Below are 19,620 nucleotides of genomic sequence, written 5' to 3'. Positions count from 1 at the left end.
TTTAAGACCGTTTGTTGATGTTCTTTGACACTGTGGCAGCCTAATAATTAGAGTACATACAAGAGCTGTTGACTAAAACTACAGTCTTAATGCAGAGCTTCCCAAAGTTCATTCCGTGGGATTTTAGTAGGCATTACACAAACACAAGGGTTTCTTGGTTAAATATACTTGGGAAATGATGATTAAAAATTAAATGTTTCTTTACTAAGATTTTACAGAAGCTTTAGTATCAGATTGCATTGTGAATGTCTAACAGTGTCAGTTTCTACAGGTTTCTCAGGCTTATCTGACCATCAATGCTTTGTTCATAAAGCACCTCACAGGACTAGTGTTGTGAGGACTGTTTCAGGGGCTTTAGGTGAGAGAGAAAAGGCACTGAGTGAGATTAGTCCAGTACAGACTGTCACTAACACAAAGTCAGGTGGTAAAATCAAATGTAAGAGCAACCAGAGTTCCCAACCCATGACCACCTTTCTGGACTTGGTCAGAGCAGTACACTGGACCCAAAGAGGAAGGTCCCATCAGATCAGGAGGCGTGAAGGCAGATTGGAGACATACATGGAACAAGTCTTGGTAAGCCTGTGGAGGACGCAGCTAACTTTCCATATCAGCTTTTTTTTCTCTTTCACTCTCCAAAAAAGAGCTCCTTTAAATTAATTACATTACCCCATTATATTCTTATAAAGGAATGGATCCAGGTTGATTTAAAATTAAAGATTAAAGAAAAATAGGAATGGCTGTCCTTCTTGACTTTCCTGTCTTACTTTCCCAAGGCTTCAGACTCACCCACTGATCTCAGATACGAGGTTTATCTAAATGACAGGCAAAGAAAGCAAGCAGAGAATGTTTGGTGAGATTGTAACAGAAATGAAAAAAGTCATTAAGACCTTCCCAGGAACCCCGCCAGAGGAATGTCACCCTAGGAAAGGATTGTAGGGTTGAGGTAGGTGGATCCAAGAGGATGTGGGTAATTCATCACTCTTATTGATAATTGAGTCTTTCATATATGAATTATGCCCATGTTTCATACATACTTTCCTGCCTCCTTACCCTCCTGTTCCTTCAATTCTTTGAAGTTATTTTTCAGAAAACGTAAAGTATAACCTGAGACTACAATCTCAGGCAGATTTGCTTGTATGGTGACTAGTAGCATGTTGACCTTTAAAATTTGTTAGCTACGCAGTATTTCAGCTCCGTGTTCCAATTCAATATTCCAACTTCCATGTCAGAAGCAGCAGCAGTATGAGGTACTATGTTTAAAGCTCTTCATATAAAAAGCCCAAATACGTTCAGCGCTTGCCTTCAGGCACTTCAGCATTGTGTAAGTAATATAGACAATTCTGGAAAGGTAGTGAAAACCCAAACCGCCACGATCCGTGATAGAACTCACTGAGCCACCGCATCTGTCATCATTGACAGTGCATTTTTGGCAATGAGAGGGAAGTTGGTCCTGGAAAGTAAAGAGGAAAAGAAAGGAGCTGCCTGAGGGAATAAATGCCACTCTGATGTTGGAAGCCAACATCCTAGCTGTCAGGTGAAATATATTCCAAGACATAGAGTTTCTGATCCTGTTTCTGGATTAGAACACCAAACGAGCTCAAACAGGAAAGTGCTTTGGCATATGTTAACAGAATGGCTCTTGAGCACTATGGACTTGCTGTTCAGGTTAATGGCTCACCTCCCCACCCTGCTGAGGTAATTAAAGTGTTCTAAAGCCCCTTCGGAACTCAAAAATAGTTTCTGTTTGCTGGGCGGGTGATAAATCTCATTGAGCCTGACAGGAATTTAATTACACTTTCTTCATGAAAACACCAGGGATACCCATTACCTGGATCTCTAAAGCTAAAGGCTTGCAGACCCCCCGCAGTTGAAAGGTTACCAAAAACAAGTTCTTCATCATTTAAATGGATGAGAGGCCTCCTTAGCGTAGCCCGCTTAAATTGGACCAAAGAAAAATTGGTCTCAGACTTCAGGGAAGGTAAGATTTTTTACCGCTGCTCAGAAATAGAACAGTTTTGCTCCATTAACATTTCATAGGAGATGAAAAAGAAGTTTTTGTTTTTGTTTTTGTTTTTTGTAGAATTCATTGCTCCACTCACTGAAGTCTTATGAGAGTAAGAGGGAAGTGTGCGTGTTGTCCGACACCTGGATGAATAGCCAGAGAGAAGTCCCACAGCGGGTAGGGTACGGAGCTCACCTCACAGGTCCATGACTTGCCGGAATGTTGAGTTCATTACCAATTTGGTTAGAAAGAGGAAATTAAAGTACAGATTTCTGCTGGAAACCAGTGGGAAAGTTTCATTTGGCCTGCTGTTTTCCTACTTACAGGGCTGTTCAGTGCAACGTAGAGTTTACTTTCTAGCAGCAAATCATCCAGAGAGGCTGATGTCAAAATGAAGCACAACTCTGGATCCTTATTTCACAACCGCAGTCCTGACAAGATGCAAGTCAGGCTAGGGATATGGAGAAAGATCTGGCAAACTCCATCTCATTTACCCTGGACCCAGTTCAGAATAAATCAGAACTTCAGTTGTATACAACTCTGAGACGGAATCCCAGGGTCCCATGGACCAGGCCCAGCCTTGTAGTTTCCCTTCGCCTGGAAAGGCTATCATACCAGGATATTCACCGGGAGCAGATTCTTTTTTTTTTTTTTTTTTTTTTTTAATTTTTTTATTTTATTTTTGGGACAGAGAGAGACAGAGCATGAACGGGGGAGGGTCAGAGAGAGAGGGAGACACAGAATCGGAAAGAGGCTCCAGGCTCCGAGCCATCAGCCCAGAGCCTGACGCGGGGCTCGAACTCACGGACCGCGAGATCGTGACCTGGCTGAAGTCGGACGCTTAACCGACTGCGCCACCCAGGCACCCCGAGCAGATTCTTATTTACAAGTTCAACCCCTGACATTTTCTGCATTATGATTACATGGCTCATTTGATCTTGTGACTCCTTCTAATTTCCCTCATCTTAAAATTTTTTTTTTTTTTTTTTTTTTTTTTTTTTTTACCTATCGTATTTCTATACCAACTCTGCTCTCCCTATGGAGATTTTATAACATTTACCGAAATCTTTAGAAGGAACCAAATGTCACAAAATCAGGGCTCAGAAACAAAATACTCAAGGTTATAAAGGTATTTGGCTCTGGTACTATTTCCAGTTCTCCTGAATATGATTGCATGGGTTTATCATCCCATGGTACAAAATCATCAGATTTGGGGGTGGGCTCAAATGTTTCGTACCTAGCGCAATGTCAAGAGCCAGGAAAAGTCCTGGGAACCGCGAACTTTGCTGTGTGGTGTTTTCTCATTTCCCCTGCACGTCTGCATGTTTTTTGTCTGACTTGAATTTGACTTTTGTGGGATAATTTTGCATGCTCTTATTTGGATTTCTTTTTAATTTAAACATTGTTTTCTTCCTCTGCATCTGTTTGTTGTTGTTGTTGTTATTTTGTTTTGTTTTGTTTTGTTTTCACTAGGCGACCCCCTCCTGCCGTTCCAGGACGACCATCCTAACCCCCATGATTCATCTCCTTTTGTTTCCAACAACATATCTATCTGTGGTATTTAAAAGCCTTTCATTTGCACTACATGTCATATGTACATAAAAACTTTTATTTTTGATCCATGTCTATAATAAAAACAAAGTGTATTCTATATAAAAATGAAATGTGTTCTGTTTCATTTTCTAAAGAAGACCCAGATGAAAATAATTTTCAACTAAAACCAGGTAAGGTGAAAATATGTAGTTTGATCTTGTAAGGAACTTAAACTGAAAAATACTTATGTTTAAGTTCTTAAAGCATGGTTATTTAAGATGCTATTTGGTGGAGAATAATTATCTTCAATTGAAATGTCTGTCCAATGAAAGCATGAAAAGGTAGACACAAGTGTTGGCGAGGATGTGGAGAAGAAGGAACCCTTGTGCACTGTTGGTGGGAATGCAAACTGGTGCAGCCACTGTGGAAAAAGTATGGAGGTTCCTTAAAAGGCTAAACATAGAACTGCCCTATGACCCAGTGATTGCACTACTGAATATCTACCTAAAGAATATGAAGACACTAATTTGAAAAGATATATGCACCCCTGTTTATTGTAGCAGTATTTACAATAGCCAAACTATGGAAGCAGCCCAAGTGTCCTTTAACAGATAAAGAAATATGGTATATACATACATACTATGGAATATTACTCAGCCATAGCAAAGAAGGACATCTTGCCATTTGCGACAACATGGATGGACCTAGAGGGTATGATGCTAAGTGAAATAAGTCAGAGGAAGACAAATACCATATGATTTCACTCGTGTGGAATTTAAGAAACACAACAAATGGACAAAGAAAAAAGACAAACCAAGAAACCAACTCTTAACTCTAAAGAGCAAACTGGTGGTTACAAGAGGGGAGGTGGGCAGGCGGTGGGTGAAATATGGGATGGGGATTGAGGAACGCACTTGTGATGAGCAACCGAGTAAGGTAGAGAATTGTTGAATCACTATATTGTACATCTGAAATTAATACAACACTGTATGCTAACTATACTGTATTTTTTTAAGTGCGAAAAAATGAAGTAAAACTTCTAGAAATCTAGAAAAGACACAGAAGACATAATTGCAACCTGCCTCCAGGTATCTCATTAATAATTGTTATTCACCAAAACATTTTTTCCTGTTTTTATTATTTTTCTAAACACTCTTTGTAGGAGATAAATTATTAAGATCATGGAAAATTTTATAGGTCTGAAGCACAAAAATCTCAAACATTCTAGTCAGCAAATTCAGGGAAAAAATATATTCTTCAGAATAAAAGTGCAAGGAAATGTTGCCACCTTGAGAAGAAAGATTTCTTAATGTGTCAGTAAAGTACTGGAAGAATGGAATCTGTATTGGAGGAACAGAACTTTTTTTATATATTAATCCTCAAATAGTGATTCCAACACTGAAATTTTAAGCTACATTAAAAAAAATTATCCAAATAAAGTGTTTGTTATTAAGGTAATAAATACATCTGCCAAATTTGTGATCTTAGATTTTAAAAAAAGATTTAAGATTTAATTCAGAATTTTCTCTTCGAAGATTTATATGATCTAAATTACAATTTACAACTATCTCCTACTAGGTGAGATCACTTCTGTAGATGTCTCACTTTACCATATTAAGACAGAAAAATGCAGGATAGGAAAGTAAAAAATTGTTCGTCAGGAATGGGGGTTTCCGTGTACTTTGTGTCTGACCTAGGCAGGCCCCAGCGAGGACACGCAAAGTAGATGTGGACAGGACCCTCCAGTTAGAAAATGGAGACCCCTCACTCACAGTGCTCTCCCTCTGGACCGTGAAAATCTTTTATAAGCACGATGCGCTCCACTCAAAAATGCGAAACTAGTTTCTCTGATTAAAATTGCACAAAGCACATTCCATCAATTTTTACTGATACGCCAGGTCCAGTGACTGTGAGTTAGAAGCACTGGCAACTAAGAAACTTCCAAGGCCCCCACGCAGGGAATCAACTGAGGCTCAAGTATTCCTGGGGGTGACTGGGTTGCTGCAGAATGAAGCACAGTGTGCAGCCCTTGGCCTTGCCTCCACTCCAGCCTCCACCTCCAGCCCAGCCATTTGAGTTTTTAAATAATATTGGCCAGCATCCCCATCCCAACAGAGACAATGTTCCCTGATTATTTCATATCACCTCCTCAAACAAACAAAAAAGAGGTTGGCAACGGGAAGGTTTTTCACCAATTCATCTTTTTTAGGTTATTTGGTACTTTTCCACTTTGTCCTAAACATGATCTTACTTTTATGTACAGTGTTACACAGTTTAGATGTTTAAAGCTTAAGTTGACCTGATGAACAATGAGAAAGGAAAACCCAAATTACAAAATAAAATGATTCCCTAGGAATCTTGCACAGTCTCAACAAAAGTGCAGTCCCTTCCTCACATTGAATAGGCAAGAAAAAAGGGGGTGAGTGGAGGGTAGGGCTGGGGGCAGAAGCAGCCTGCAGTAACATTAAACTGTGGTAAGGTTTGTTCATATTTATTTACTATCCTTAGTGTTTCTGTGTTTCATGATGTACCCTTCCCCAACTCTCCCGGCCCCCACCACCACCCTCAATATTTGATAGGGTTTAAAAAGTACTGCGTTCTTCAGAGTTGAACATAACTCGGGATCATCATGAGAAAACGTTTTACCTTTTACAAACATACCATCTCTTAAATGTTCTCGTCCCAATATTTATGTGTCAAACATTCCTTGGATTCATAATAGTGTCTGTCCTATTAAGTGGTCTGGGAGCACCCAGCGAAGTAACAGGATAAAAGGAGCTTACAAAACAGCAGTAAGCTATTACTGCATGGTGCTATGACAGGAGAAAATGTGAGTCATTTTCCCAGGGAGAACTGTTACTGACTTCAGTGCTGAAGAAGCCACTTAGGTTCTAGAACCGAAATTATCCAGTGCAAGCTAACATTCCAGAACATGGTGACTCTGACCTCTGACAAAGAAAGGAACAACAGAACTCATTTCGGCCAATCAGAAACCAAAGTTTTCATTTCTAAGTGTTGGCTGAGGAGAGGCCAGTGGAATTGAAACTGAAGTAGTCCGTGCCCTTTGCCTTGGCTTCTGACAGAAAGGCTTTAGAATCAGAAGGCAGCACCCTTACTGGAAGCAGTGAGGGAGGTCCCCCCAGTCTCCAGCTAGAAGAATCCAGGACATGTGAGAGATGGAGAAAAGAGAACTGAAGGTAGGGAAAAATAAAACTTCCAATCCTTCCCTTGGGGAGTTTCACTGGTAAATAAATGCAGACCACATATACACAGAGGGGTATTCACCAAATGGCCTTGACACTAGAAGCCGAAAGGAGATGACGAAATAACGTCTACTCTTCCTTTACAGACACGGATACTTTCGGTGGGCTTGGAGCAGGATACATTTTGATCCTCTTTTAACACAGAGTTTGAAAATTGTTTTAACATCTGTTTCATAACTCGGCATGAAGTAGGATTAAAAAAAAATAAAACCCTCAACTGATACTGGGGTCTCTCATCCAGCTCCATGAGATTCTGAAGTAAACCTTTACAACTGCGAGTCTGTTTTAAAAACATGAACCTCACCCACCGGAAGATAAAGATTGCTGAAAAAAAAAAAATAGTAACTTCTGTATCCCTTTATAATACTACAGCGTCTCAATCTGCATAAATCAAATGGAGCTGGTGACACTTCACTACCAGACGCCCCTGTTTACAGGACATGTTAGCATACTAGACCCACAGTTTTGGTTTATTATACTATAAGATACTATTGAAGCGGATTAGATGGCTGGCTGTGGGATGAGCCGAGACTAATCTGCTACTCCCGTACTGTTTCTAATCAAATCGAATTTCACAGTACTTTATACCAGATCCCGATTTCTAGCCCCAGTCTACATCGTCAGTGAACCTCAGGAACAAGAGCCCTGGGCAGGCAGAGAGCAAACAAAGCCTTAGCAAACTCCCCGGGGCGTCAATGAGACTTAAGGATCCTCAAGACAGTAATGGGGAAGACACTGATGTGGGTTTTCTCTCTCAAAACAGTTGCTAACAAAGTATATTTTTGAAGCTTCATATGACACTTGAAAAACCAGGCGTTCTGGCTCTTCGGGTCTGTATCTTCTCCCAGCTCCTATCTCTGCTGCGGGTGCGTTTCAGAAGGCATCGAGAGCAAGTCAGAGCCAAGGAGACAGCTCCTTCTGCCTGCCGCCTTTTTCTCTTTTAAAGACAAAAATACTCTCAGCTTGCATACACAAAAGCCGCCCCGGGCCTGAAGATCTGTTTATTTTGCAATTTACAAAGAGTGGGAGGCCCACAGTGTTCTCAGTGAGCAGAGTCCAAATGTTACTTGGGCTCCGCACAAGGCCACAGGGCCGGCCCGGAGTGGGGACCAGGGAGCCCGCAGAGCTTGGGAAAGCAGAGGCAGCCACCGAGCCAGCTTTTTACGGGGACCCGAGGGACCACAGTTTCCGTCGACCTCGGCATTGGCAAAATCAATCCGTTCCATTGTCCCGGCAACATATGGTCAAGGGATTGTAGAGCGAGTCTGTGTAGGGCACAGGACCTCAGGCTGATCCTGGGTGTCATTTGAACCCAGGTGCCAATTGGTGCCACATGGTGGCAGGAAAAACCACTTGCCCGTGTGAGCCCCTTCCCCGGGCACTTTTGCCCCTGTGTCACCTGATGGGAGTGAGGGGCACCACGGTGGTCCCAGGCCCCTGGTGCTGAGCAGATGCCGGGCATTTGGGAAACAGATGCTTCCTAACTACCTCATCTCTGGGGGATCCCTCGTCAATCACAGTGATGTATCTGGGAAGGAAATGGTATTTTGGTTTGGTTGGTGATTGCTGTGGTCTCCCAAGGTAAACAAACCACCATTAATCACACCTGTGAGCTGGCAAAGAAAAAAAAACACCGGCCAGAAGCATGAGCCTGGTGGAAGCTAGCTGCTCCTACAGGTGTTCAGTGGTTTCTGCTCCGCCTCTGCCCCGCTGCTCAGCTGTCCAGAGCCCTCCCCGTGGTCACAACAGGGTGCCTCCTCAGGCCCGACTGTCCACAGGACCTTGATCAAACTCTGGCTCTCATCTACGCTCTGCTCACTTTACCCAAAATCAAACTTACTTTTTTTTTTTTAATTTTTTTTTTTTAACGTTTTATTTATTTTTGAGACAGGGAGAGACAGAGCATGAACAGGGGAGGGTCAGAGAGAGGGAGACACAGAATAGTAAGCAGGCTCCAGGCTCTGAGCCATCAGCCCAGAGCCCGACGCGGGGCTCGAACCCACGGACCGCGAGATCGTGACCTGAGCCGAAGTCGGCCGCTTAACCGACTGAGCCACCCAGGCGCCCCAAAATCAAACTTTCTAGAACACTACAAATGGCACTGCCCCACCGTCGGAAGTTGACCCAGTTCTCAGGAGGTTCGTGTCATTACCACCAAAAGGCTCTTGCTAAAATGTGCCATTACCTGGAGAATTTGCACATTAATTCCATTAGCAAGCAATACTAACATATTCACGATGACATGAGGAAGCCTGTGCGCTAAGACCGCACCCCATTCAAGGTAAACAGGAGCCCCCACCCCCAACACATGCATTCTCCACACCATCTGTCTTGAACCCACGAGGACTCTCATTATGGGTCCTTTACCCAGCCTACGTCAGTCTTCCAAGACGGCCAGGTCACCCCCCTCCCCAGCACTCTCAACACAGTTCCGTACACACCCATCCTGTGCTGGCCTCCCGCCCTCCTCAACTTCGGAAACCCTTACACCGTGCCCTGTGTAATCTGCTTGCCATGGTCAGCAAAATCCCCTGTATCTTCAACCTGTTGTGTGGATGTGCCTTCCATCTCCTTGCTCTAACACAACCAGAATCTCTTCTCAGGGCACGGCTCCCCCTGCAGCCCTCTCGTCTCCCACAGCCCCTCACACTGCTGAACCCGAGTGGGGTAGGCACTCCTGTTGTCCACTTTTTCTTTCACCATCTTCCTCCCTCCTCCCTAAAACCCTCAGCTTTGAACCTCATGGCATCAGACTATCGCACATACTACCCTTCACTGTTCCTCTGACCCACCAGCCCCTAGTTCGCTTTCCCCGATTCCCTGACGATTTTAACTCCTGTTGCCCTGCCACTGTCTCCAGTACTCTTCCTGTCTTCATTCTTGGGGATTTCACATGTGTGTAAATTATCCTTGCAACATCCCACCCCATCCATCCCGCCTTTTCTCTTGGTCTTAATTTCTCCATTGATATTGTCCTTCACTCTACCTCAGCTACTCACTCCCAAAGTTAAAACCTTGTCTTTATTCTCTGATCTTCACTTCCTATCCTTCTAGCTGCTTGAACCTCCAATTCATCGACCTTCCCCGTCCCTCCTCTCCCTGTCCTTCGCCCCTGTTAAGGTTCACTCTCCTTCTTACCCAACTAAAATGCCACGGTCAATCGTTATAATCATGCCCATGCACATATACTTTTCTCCCTTGTCCTTCTCTCAATTTGATAAAACCACCACCCCAGAGACATTCAACTCTCCATCCACTCTGGTTTGCACATGGTCTGGAAAACACACACAACACCCTAACTGGTTTCACTTTAAAGTCATGATCTCCATGCTCAAGTGAGCCTTTAATCCTGCTGAGCAATGACACTAGCCATCCCTAGTTCATTCACTGCCCCGAAGTACTAAACTATTTCCTACCTTCTCTCTCCTCACTCCCCCATCATTTCATCCCTCGTTCTCACTCTCAGCTGATTCTGTCTCCTACTTCTTAGGAAAATTGAAGCACTCAGAAAAGAACTTCTGGAAATCCCCATCACCTCCTCTACCCACTTAGCAGCCACCCTTCCACAAGCGTCTGTATCTTATGTACTCTGCCGCCCACCTGTTACCATAGTAACTATCTTGTCCTATGTCTGAAGCCAGCCCCCCAACTGGTGCACTAGACCCCTTCTCCTCTCAAATGCTCACTCGTAATCCTACCTTTCCCACATCAACTACTACTTCCTGTTGTTTCACTTCCATCAGCCTACAAACATGGTATCATTTCCCCGGTCTTTCCCCCGGAAACAAAGTTTCTTGTCCTCACCTCTTGCTTTCAATTTGTCTGGTTTCCTGGCTCCCCTTTGAAGCAAAACTTCCAGAAAGTTGCCTATACTTGCCTCTGCAACTCTCCTTCTCCTTTCTCACTTAACCCCACCTGAAATAGGTTCTTATGCCCTCCACTCCACCAAAAACTGTTCAAGGATACCAATGGCTGCTTCCTCGCTGAATCCAACTGTAAATTCTCAGCCCTTATCTTACTTGATTTACCAGATTTTCTTTCTTTTTTTTATTTATTTATTTTGAGAGAAAGAACACAAGAGGAAGAGGAGCTGAGAGAGAGGGAGAGAGAGAACCCACAAATGCGAACGCAGGGCTCAATCTCACGAACTGTGGTATCGTGACCTGAGTTGAAATCAAGAGTCAGATGCTTAACCAACTGAAGCACCCAGGCTCCCCTGATTTACCAGATTTTCATCTGATCACAGTTGACCACCTCCCCCCCACCCCGAGTCCTCTGCACTTGGTTCCCAGAACTCCCAACTCTTGATTTTCCTCCTGCCTCAATGGCTGTGCCTTCCAAATCTTTTTGCTTCTTCTTCTCTCCAACCTTTTAATTTGGAGTTCTCCGTCCTCTTGGTTTATATCAACTTCTTGGATGATCTCATCCAGTCTCATACCATTTGAATACCAGTGATTACCAAATTTACATTCCGATCCCATACATTGCTCCTAAAATCCTAACTCCCCTCTCTGACCCCCTGCTCAACATTTCAGCCCGGATATACACAAAGCATTTCATAGCCTATATGCCTCAAACTGATTTTCTTCCCCCAAATCTCCACCTATATCCCCTTTGCACCCAACTCAATTGATGGCATCTCTACCTTTCAATTTGCTCAGGCCAAAACCCTGAAGAGTCATTTGTGATTCTTCTCTTGTTTTCATATCCCACGTCTGATATGTCAAGAAGCCCTTGACTAAACTTTCAAATTATATCCAGAATGTGACTATTTTCCACCACTTCTGCTATCACTCTGTTCTGAACACCATCATTCCCTGCTTGGATTATCACAAGAGCTTCTGAATGCTTTTTTTTTTTCTTTCTTTTTTTTTTTTTTTTCTGAATGCTTTTTTCTGCTCTGGTCTTGCCCCACAGCAACTACAATGAGCCTTTCAAAGGGTATGTCAAATCATGCCCCTCTTTTTCTCCAAACCCCTCTAATGGCTCCCATCTCAGAGTAAAAGCCAGAGTCCTTCTAATAGCCTGTAATGTCACACATGATCCAGCTCCCACATAACCTCTTTGGCCTCATCTTCTGTTCTCCTTGGTCACTTCAGCCACTTCTTGCGACACCCCAAACATGCCAGGCAGTTTGGGGTCTTCTGCTTGGACTTTTACAGCAGCTCCTGCCTCTGCCTAGAATGGTTTCCCCCTGGGAAATCTGGATTATTCATTTACCTCCTTCAAGTCTTTGGTCAAATGCTCCTTTTTCCATGAGACCTACCCTGACCCCCTTATTTAATATCATTGCTACTTTTTTTCTTTTTTCCCATAGCGTTTACTTCCACTTATGTTGTCTGTCTCCTCCTGCTAGAAGGTAAGCTCTACTAGGTCAAAGAACTTTGTCCACTTTGTTCATAGACATATTTCAAATATATGGAACACTATGTCCTATAGTTAGTGCTCAATGAATATTTGCTGAATGAATTCCTGAGGCCAAACACCATAAAATGTGAATGGTAGAGACTAGAGATCAGCCTGGGTGGACAATAAATATTTTGCTAGATGTTGGGGGTAGGAATAAGGGATAAAAGAGATAATGAGGGATATGAGAAAGCATTAAAAGCAACTGCTTACCAGTTAGCCTTTGGCCCTGGATCCAGTTCGGCTGTCAGAAAAGCAAACCATCAGCCCAAACTGGCAATACAGCATGAGGCAAGTTCCTGACTCACTATGAGTCTCAGTCACCTCAACTGTAAAATGAAAATAATACCTGAATTACAGGATTGTTATAAGAAGTAAATAAGATAGTGTATATAAAGTGCCTAACACAGTGCCTGGTACACACTGGGTGCTTGAAAATGTAGCAATTATAATTTATCAAATCCCAATGTGCTATTTGTGTCCTGAATTTATGGGGACTTCAAATGGTGTGGTTATTTCTCAGACCACAACTCATCAAGAATTCCAAGACTTTGTTGAATTTCATCACAAAAAGGAGTATCGATAACTTCCACAGGACGGCACTGTGTTCCAGCCCTGTTTCCCTGCGTTCGATGGGTTTGAAATATTGTAAAATTGTGTGACTGATGCCCTCTGCTGGCTTTTGTTTTTCTTGACCTTGGGCCTTTGGCTTAGAAGATGTTTAATGGCTCCATGCTTCCTTGAAAATGCTCAGCATGGATTCTTATATCCACAATTTAAGCCAGCTGCCCAAAGCCTCACTCAAAAGTTTATAGTACCGACACAGCATGCAGGCATCCCACTGACACCAATCTGGCCACCACACAGAACCAATGTGCTGCTGTCCTCAGATCCCTGCACAGCCTTCTAGCTGCCTGCCAATCACCCAGAAGCCACATCAGGCCACAAAACAAAGCACACCTGCTGCTCTACAGCTCTACCTGTCCCTGATCCCTTCCATTCCCAACTACAATCCCTGGCACCATTTTGGAAGGACAGGCAAAGCTGCCTCCCCATTCCTCCTTCTTTGCCCTCACTTACCACCACCACCCACTGTCCAGCATATCTACTGAAAGGAAGATTGACAGGAAGCAGAGCCGGGAGGAAGGGGTGCAGAGTGAGGAGGGCTGACAGTTTCCTACACAAACGAGATTTTGTTTGGGATTTTAATTCCAATGCTACTGTAACGCCTTTTCCTTCCATTTCCCCCTTCCCTTCCCACACACACATCATAGTATTCTCTAAAAGTCTAAATCATTAACATTCTGCTTGCACACTTTGTGTTGTTTAAATTTCAGAGACTGACCGCATCACGTTACTTAAGTGATGAGTAACTTTCCCAACAACTGTCACACAGGTCATACCAATCATTATCTAGGCCTGCCTCCCTATGCTGCCAGCAGTAACTCAAAGCAGCGTGCCATAAGTAAGCCTCATCATCCCGCAGTGAGCTCTTAGTACCACTTAAAAGCTTGGAGTTTCTTAACGTTTTCTTACAAAATATTTATGGCTTTTTTATTTGCATTTTACCCCAAAACTTTTTGGAATCCATTTACATTCTCGGTCTGTGAAACTTCTTGGAGTTACTGCAGAAAGTGTATAAAATTGTATTTTCATTTGTCTTAAACTTGCCTTGCTCAAATTTCAAAGGGTGTCTTTTGTAACTCATGACTTGGTAAACAAATCAAGATTCACTTCGACCCTTTATAGTTTTATAGGTGATGATGTTGTATCTCTGTTGAGCCTTCCTTCCGGGCTGTGGTGTTCTATTCTCTAATCTGTTTTCATAGGGCCAGTCTTTCCCTTTGGTTCTTACCATTTTGATTTTTTAATCATCTTTCTGTGATCCATTTCTAATTCCACTATGTTCCTGGTTATGAGGCAACCAATTCTGTACAAAGAATTCCAAGTGCAAAAGCACTAGATTCTGTTTAGATCTCAATACCCTTCCAGATTACGCCCGGAATTTAGAACCAACGTCCTCCAGATACTACAATTGGAACACTTAGCCTGAGTGTACCATCTCAGGCACCTCAAACTTTATGTGTCCCATTCTTATTTTCTTATCTACTTCACCTCCAAACCTGTTCTCACTTCTGTCTTTTCATGGTACACAAATCCACTCAAGGCAGCAGCCGGTCATCCTCCAGTCCCTTCCATTTCCCAACATGAGTCTACCAAGTTCTCTGACAGCCTCTCTAATCAGGCCTCTCATCTCCACACCCATCGGCCTCACACCCTTAGTCCAGACGTTCACTCTTCACTATTGCCACAGAGCTCCCCAGGCTCAGCCCGAAAACTGGTGCCAGAATTGTATTTATATATATACATATATATGCACATACATAGATATACACACTCACGAAAGTGTGTGTGGTGGAAATCTTGTCTCCCTTTTCAAAACCTCAATTTACATTGACACTGACTACAGGATACGAGAATTCAAAGTACTCAGCACTCTCAGACCCCATACCCTCTCCCTGCAGCCCATCTATCCTGTGCTTCTGTCCACTGCCAGGATAAATCAGGTCCCCGTGCACTTTGAACATACTGTTCACTCTGGTTGGACTATCCTTCTCACCATCTTTCCACCTGAATTGAGTTGGCAGCCCCACTCTACATCATCCAACCCTCAACTCTCTGTCCCCCTCCCATTTCCACACCAAGCTTCTACAACCACCAAACCAAATATGGTCAGGTCTTGGGGGGGCTCCAAATACTATACACAGTGTGACAGAGAAGAGCTGAAAAATGACAGCACAGGCACATTAATTCGTCCCACTGAAACTGTTTGTGCAAGTGGCTCAAATTTGGGGAACTTTCTGCTCATTGACACAGATGTTGCTGCTTGCGTGAGTTCCCTAAAGCTGATAATCACATACCTATTCAAATAGGGCAAATGTATTAAAACATTAAAAAAAAAAAAGCACAATCATATACAATTCTTTACTACCTCCAACCACTGTTGCTCTGTTCCTGATGTGAACTATACAGTAACTATGAGCCAGTTCTGCCCACTCACGAGGGGTGAAATGGCCACACCCAATGCAGGATCGATGCTTTGAGCTCCACAAGTCAGTTTCCAAGATCCTTCTCTCCCCTCTGGCCAGTGTCCTTGGGACTAGGAAAGCAACCTAATTGGCCCTAAGGAAAACTACCCATCCTAATGAAACACTATTCTTATCAGTCCAAAGAGCTGAAGACACTAGTTCACAGTCCTGTTCAAGACATTTTTTGAGAAATCTATGTTCAGAGAAATACAAGCATTACTTAGTTTCTGACTTGAAATTAATTTCTAGTGAGAAGGGATGGTGCAGGGACTTGCCACAAATGAGTTATGTCATGAGTTACCAGATATTCTGGGAGGCACCCGATGCATCTTATACTTCATCTCTGTCCCTCTTCAAGTCGTCCTAGAGATCAACCTGATACAGCAGTAACGGCGAACATTACCGTTCCTCTGCTACACGCCCAGAGTTCCTCAAAGCACTCATACATCTCATCTAATTATCACAATTCTAGAGGTAAATACTTCCATTCCCACTTTACAGATGGAAAAACTGAAACACAGAGCAGTTGGATAACCCAAGATCCAAGCATTTGCTCCCTCCTTAGATAAACTGGATTGCTCCCAATGACCTGTGGTTAAAGCCCAAATTCCTGAATATTCACACCCCTACTTGTTACTCAAACCTTCCTTTCCAACTTTCCCTCAAACCCCCAGAACCCTGATCTCCCATGAAACACCTTCCCACTTTTGTGCTTGTCCTAAAAAACAGACGTGGCCCAAAGGCAGCCACATGTTGCATGCAAGTGTGGCTTTTGTCCAGATTTAAATTTGGCAGAATTTACAAGTCAGATTTCACGTTAAAAATCACAATTACAGCTACTGAGACTTCATTTAGAAATCATTAGATGTCATCAGAAATCTGCAGCTCTGCAGCCAGGCCTACATTCTGATTAGAAACACTCAGCTGGAGCAGAGTAGTGATGGCCCTCCCTGGTCGGGGCCAAGCTCCATCCAGTTTTCAGCTGCCATTAGCCACACCAAGTATGACTCGTGTGACTTGTATGCCCTGCTCATATTACTGACCTGATTCCTAAAGGCCTTTGCCACCTTGCCCTAAAACCATCTTTTACTTACTGAAATCTCACCTAACCACCAAGACCAAGCTCAAATGCCATCTCCTCTAATAAATATTTCCTAGTTTCTCCAATTCAGTTTGGCCTCCAGCCTCTGAATTCCCTCAGCATTCTGATTATGTATTGCGACACATCACATCCGGGTCCCAGGCAGTGTGCACGTGCCTCACTAAGAACTATGTAGAAACTCTGAGGTAAGGTTAAATAACCAATTCTGTGATCTTAGGCGACAAAATGTCACAGCATCTAGGATTCGAGCTCCAGATAACCAAAGGAGAGAAGTGACTTGAACACACACACATACTTTCATTCTCTTCATGCCCCTTCTGTCAGCCTTCTGCTTACAGAAAAATCATGGGACAACTTAATGGATGTGTTGTTATTTTTTTAATAGAAACCACATCACTTCCTTTGTTACAGCAATAATGAGGCAGTAATTCAAGAGGGTCCCAGAAAGCTTTTTCATCCACAGAGTAACAGAAAGAAAAACACTTTCACCACTCACGCCCTTGGTTAGCTTTTTCTTTTGATCTCTGTTCCCCTACCCACAATAGTATGTTGCTTCCAGAATGGGATTCTGCCTTCAAATCTTGTATGAGCCGGGAGATTCGTCTATCAGCTTCCCTTAAGAACCGAATGGAAGTCCCTAACTCAGCTGAGAAACCTGGACAAGTCTTCTTTGATTTCAGCCTCATCCCAAGGCCCATGAATGTTTTCTTTAAAAAGCTGCAGGCGAATGAGGTAGAAAGGGCAGAGACAAGAGATGGAAAACAGCAGAAGGGCAAAGAGGATGGCTCCCACAGCACTAATGGACAGCAGGCCTCCCAAGGCTGAAAATGCAAAAAGCAGCGTGACACCCACATAGCTACGGGGAGTACATGCCTTCAGTTTCTTCTGCAACATGGGCCACAGGGCAAAAATCTGGATGGCAAAAGTCACCATGATGAAGGCATGCAGGGAACGGGGCAGGCGCGAGGCAAGGCAGACAGAAGCAAAGATGGCCATGTTCAAGGACAGCGTGCTGGATACAATGGCAGCATTGGCGCCATAGTCGAAGAAAATGAGGTGGCCCAAAAGCATGAAGACTGACATGGCATAGATGGTGTCAGTGCTGACAGACTCCGTCAGGGTCTTCAGCACTGGGGAAAAACCGTAGGTGAAAGTAACGAAAACCAGGGCGCTCTTCAAGTCAGCCCACCGGGTCCGCCCACTCTTCTTCCGTCCTTCACCTCCGTCAATGAGATCGAACAAAACATAGCCAATCAGTGAAGAGGCCAGGCCGGTCCCAAAGAGCCACTGGGGGGCCAGAAGGCCCTCATCCATATACCACCAGATGACCACAAACACACAGACGCTGCACAGCTGCTGTATCACCACGCTCGACTCGAACACCACGGCCCAGTACTGGTACTTCCGGGCGTGGATGTTTTTCCGGAGCTCTTCCAGGAAACGCCGGTCCACGTAGTTATCGGGAAACGGCTGTCGCTCGTACAGGACCTTCTGCCACTTGGCCTCCTCAGTGTCAGCTACAGGCTGGGTCCCCATGATCCTCTCCCTCAAGCTCAGGCCAGCTCGGTCTCCCTCGCAGAAGTCCACGTGGTTCTCGTTCCTTACAAAGTTCTGAAATAAGACCTCTCTGGAAATCCCATGCCGGGTGGTGGCTGACACTGCACCGACCTGCCTCGCTTGCAAAGGCGGCAACCCAGGCTAGGCCAAGTTCCTGGAAAAAGACACACCATGAACCTCGGAAAGCTGCGAACCGTCCGGGAAGAATAGGGTTAAAGTCAAAGCAACCCAGTTTATTAGAAGTCTGAGCAACATGTGTCCGGTGGCCATTTAATAACCGTGGACATTCAACCTCTGTTTCAGATTTTAAGTTATAATCCCACGGATGATAACAGACATCTGGTAGCTAGTACGTACTGAGTGCCTACTCCGCGTCAAGTGCCTTCTGGAGCTTCTTTCATTTAATCCCCGCATGCTTTCAAGTTAGCATTAGCTCCACTTTAGTTAGTAAACAAGAAAAAACCCGAGATTCGAAGTGCTTAAAGTAACTTTAGCCCAAGTTAACAGTGATAAACACTGGAGCCAGATTCAAACCAATGTCTGACCCCAAAGCCTGGGCCTCACATCACGTCTCCCTCTAAACCAGTTAGCTCAGGGGTTCACATATCCCTGAGGCTTCACCCAAAGCCCTCCCTGTCGCTGTATGCTTGTAGCTGCACTTAGTGCAAATTTCTAGGGATAGGATCCAGAGCTTTTATTTACGGAGTTCTCAAAGGCATGTGTAGAACGAAAGAGCGAAAGAAAGAACGAAAGAACGAAAGAACGAAAGAACGAAAGAAAGAAAGAAAGAAAGAAAAGGAAGGAAGGAAGGAAGGAAGGAAGGAAGGATGGATGAAGGAAGGAAGGAAGGAAAGAAAGAAAGGAAGGAAGGAAGGAAAGAAAGAAAGAAAGAAAGAAAGAAAGAGAGAGAGGGAGGAAGAAAGAAAGAAAGAAAGAAAGAAAGGAAAGGAAAAGAAAAGAAAAGAGAAAAAAGAAAAGAAAGAAGGTACCAGTCTAACGACAACTGCACAAAACAAAACGGTATGGGCTCCAAGGTTCATTCAACCAAAACCAAGGACTCAAAGATTCTTAATCCATTAACTGAGCGTAACATCCTTTAAAAAGTTATCACTCCACCCCTTTTTCACAATGAAAATTTAAGAGTCAGAAATACCAGGGTCATGCTGCAAGTCTGCGAAGAAAATTCTTATTGTCGACCTTATTTCTTCCATAGAGCCCGCGCTAGGTTTTGCTTCACAAGCGAGACGAGACACCCCGGGAGCCCCTCTCACTGCAGCAAGGACCCCGGCCCAAGGAGCTCACGGCTTCGCCCCGGCTGGAGGATCCGCGGCGCCGGAAAGGGCAACGCCCCTCCGTGGGGCCGGGGGTCGGGCAGGTGTCCCCGGGGGCGCCCCACTCCCCCTCCGGGGCCTCCCGCGCCCGCCGCCGGTGAGGATGGCGGAGGAGAAAGAGGCCCGCAAACACGGACTCCCGCTCGGAACCCACCTGCCCGCAATTCCCAGGGCTGCGCGGCCGGGAAAGGCGGCCGCCCGCCTCCTTCCCCATCCGGGGCGCCGGGGGTCGCGACGGCGGCCGAGCGCTTCCGGGTCCGCCACAGCCTCCGCGGCAAGAGCGCCCTTCCCCGGCTAGAGAGACTGCGAGGTCGCTGCTGCCCCCTCCTGGCTGCTC

At 44.4% G+C, this 19,620-nt stretch overlaps 3 protein-coding genes across 9 annotated transcripts in view; 2 read left to right on the top strand and 1 right to left on the bottom strand.

Annotated features, from left to right (window-relative positions):
• Positions 1–3,666, top strand: part of DNM3 (dynamin 3) — a 569,424-nt gene extending 565,758 nt beyond the window's left edge. Inside the window, exon 21 of the mRNA XM_053909278.1 lies at positions 3,476–3,666. Coding sequence (XP_053765253.1) covers positions 3,476–3,512 — 37 coding nt within the window. The 3' untranslated portion in view covers positions 3,513–3,666. The remainder of the gene's footprint in view (positions 1–3,475) is intronic.
• The window catches only part of PIGC (phosphatidylinositol glycan anchor biosynthesis class C), a 47,577-nt gene extending 27,993 nt beyond the window's left edge, over positions 1–19,584 (bottom strand). Inside the window, exons 1-4 of one of the 6 annotated variants that reach the window (XR_008424670.1) lie at positions 19,438–19,543; positions 12,418–12,533; positions 6,319–8,326; positions 117–1,450 (exon numbers count right to left, since the gene is read on the bottom strand). Coding sequence is in view for 3 of the 6 variants with exons in the window: in XM_019424920.2 (XP_019280465.1) it covers positions 17,038–17,931 (894 nt within the window). In the remaining 3 variants the exon portion in view is untranslated. Of the gene's footprint in view, positions 1–116; positions 1,451–6,318; positions 8,327–8,827; positions 12,534–16,754; positions 18,107–19,105; positions 19,367–19,437 lie in introns of those variants that run through there. The other 5 variants (XR_008424669.1, XR_008424668.1, XM_019424920.2 and 2 more) reach the window with 5 other exon arrangements.
• The window catches only part of CUNH1orf105 (chromosome unknown C1orf105 homolog), a 56,907-nt gene continuing 43,904 nt past the window's right edge, over positions 6,618–19,620 (top strand). For both annotated transcript variants that reach the window (XM_019424949.2, XM_019424966.2), the window contains exon 1: positions 6,618–6,732. In XM_019424949.2, the coding sequence (XP_019280494.1) occupies positions 6,712–6,732 (21 nt within the window). In that variant the 5' untranslated portion in view covers positions 6,618–6,711. The remainder of the gene's footprint in view (positions 6,733–19,620) is intronic.

The sequence above is a fragment of the Panthera pardus genome, unplaced genomic scaffold (genome assembly GCF_024362965.1).
Source record: "Panthera pardus isolate Hobbes unplaced genomic scaffold, ASM2436296v1 HiC_scaffold_21, whole genome shotgun sequence".
Taxonomy (NCBI): domain Eukaryota; kingdom Metazoa; phylum Chordata; class Mammalia; order Carnivora; family Felidae; genus Panthera; species Panthera pardus.
The sequence above is the reverse complement of the archived record's forward strand: the minus strand, read 5'-3'. Positions and strand labels throughout refer to the sequence as shown.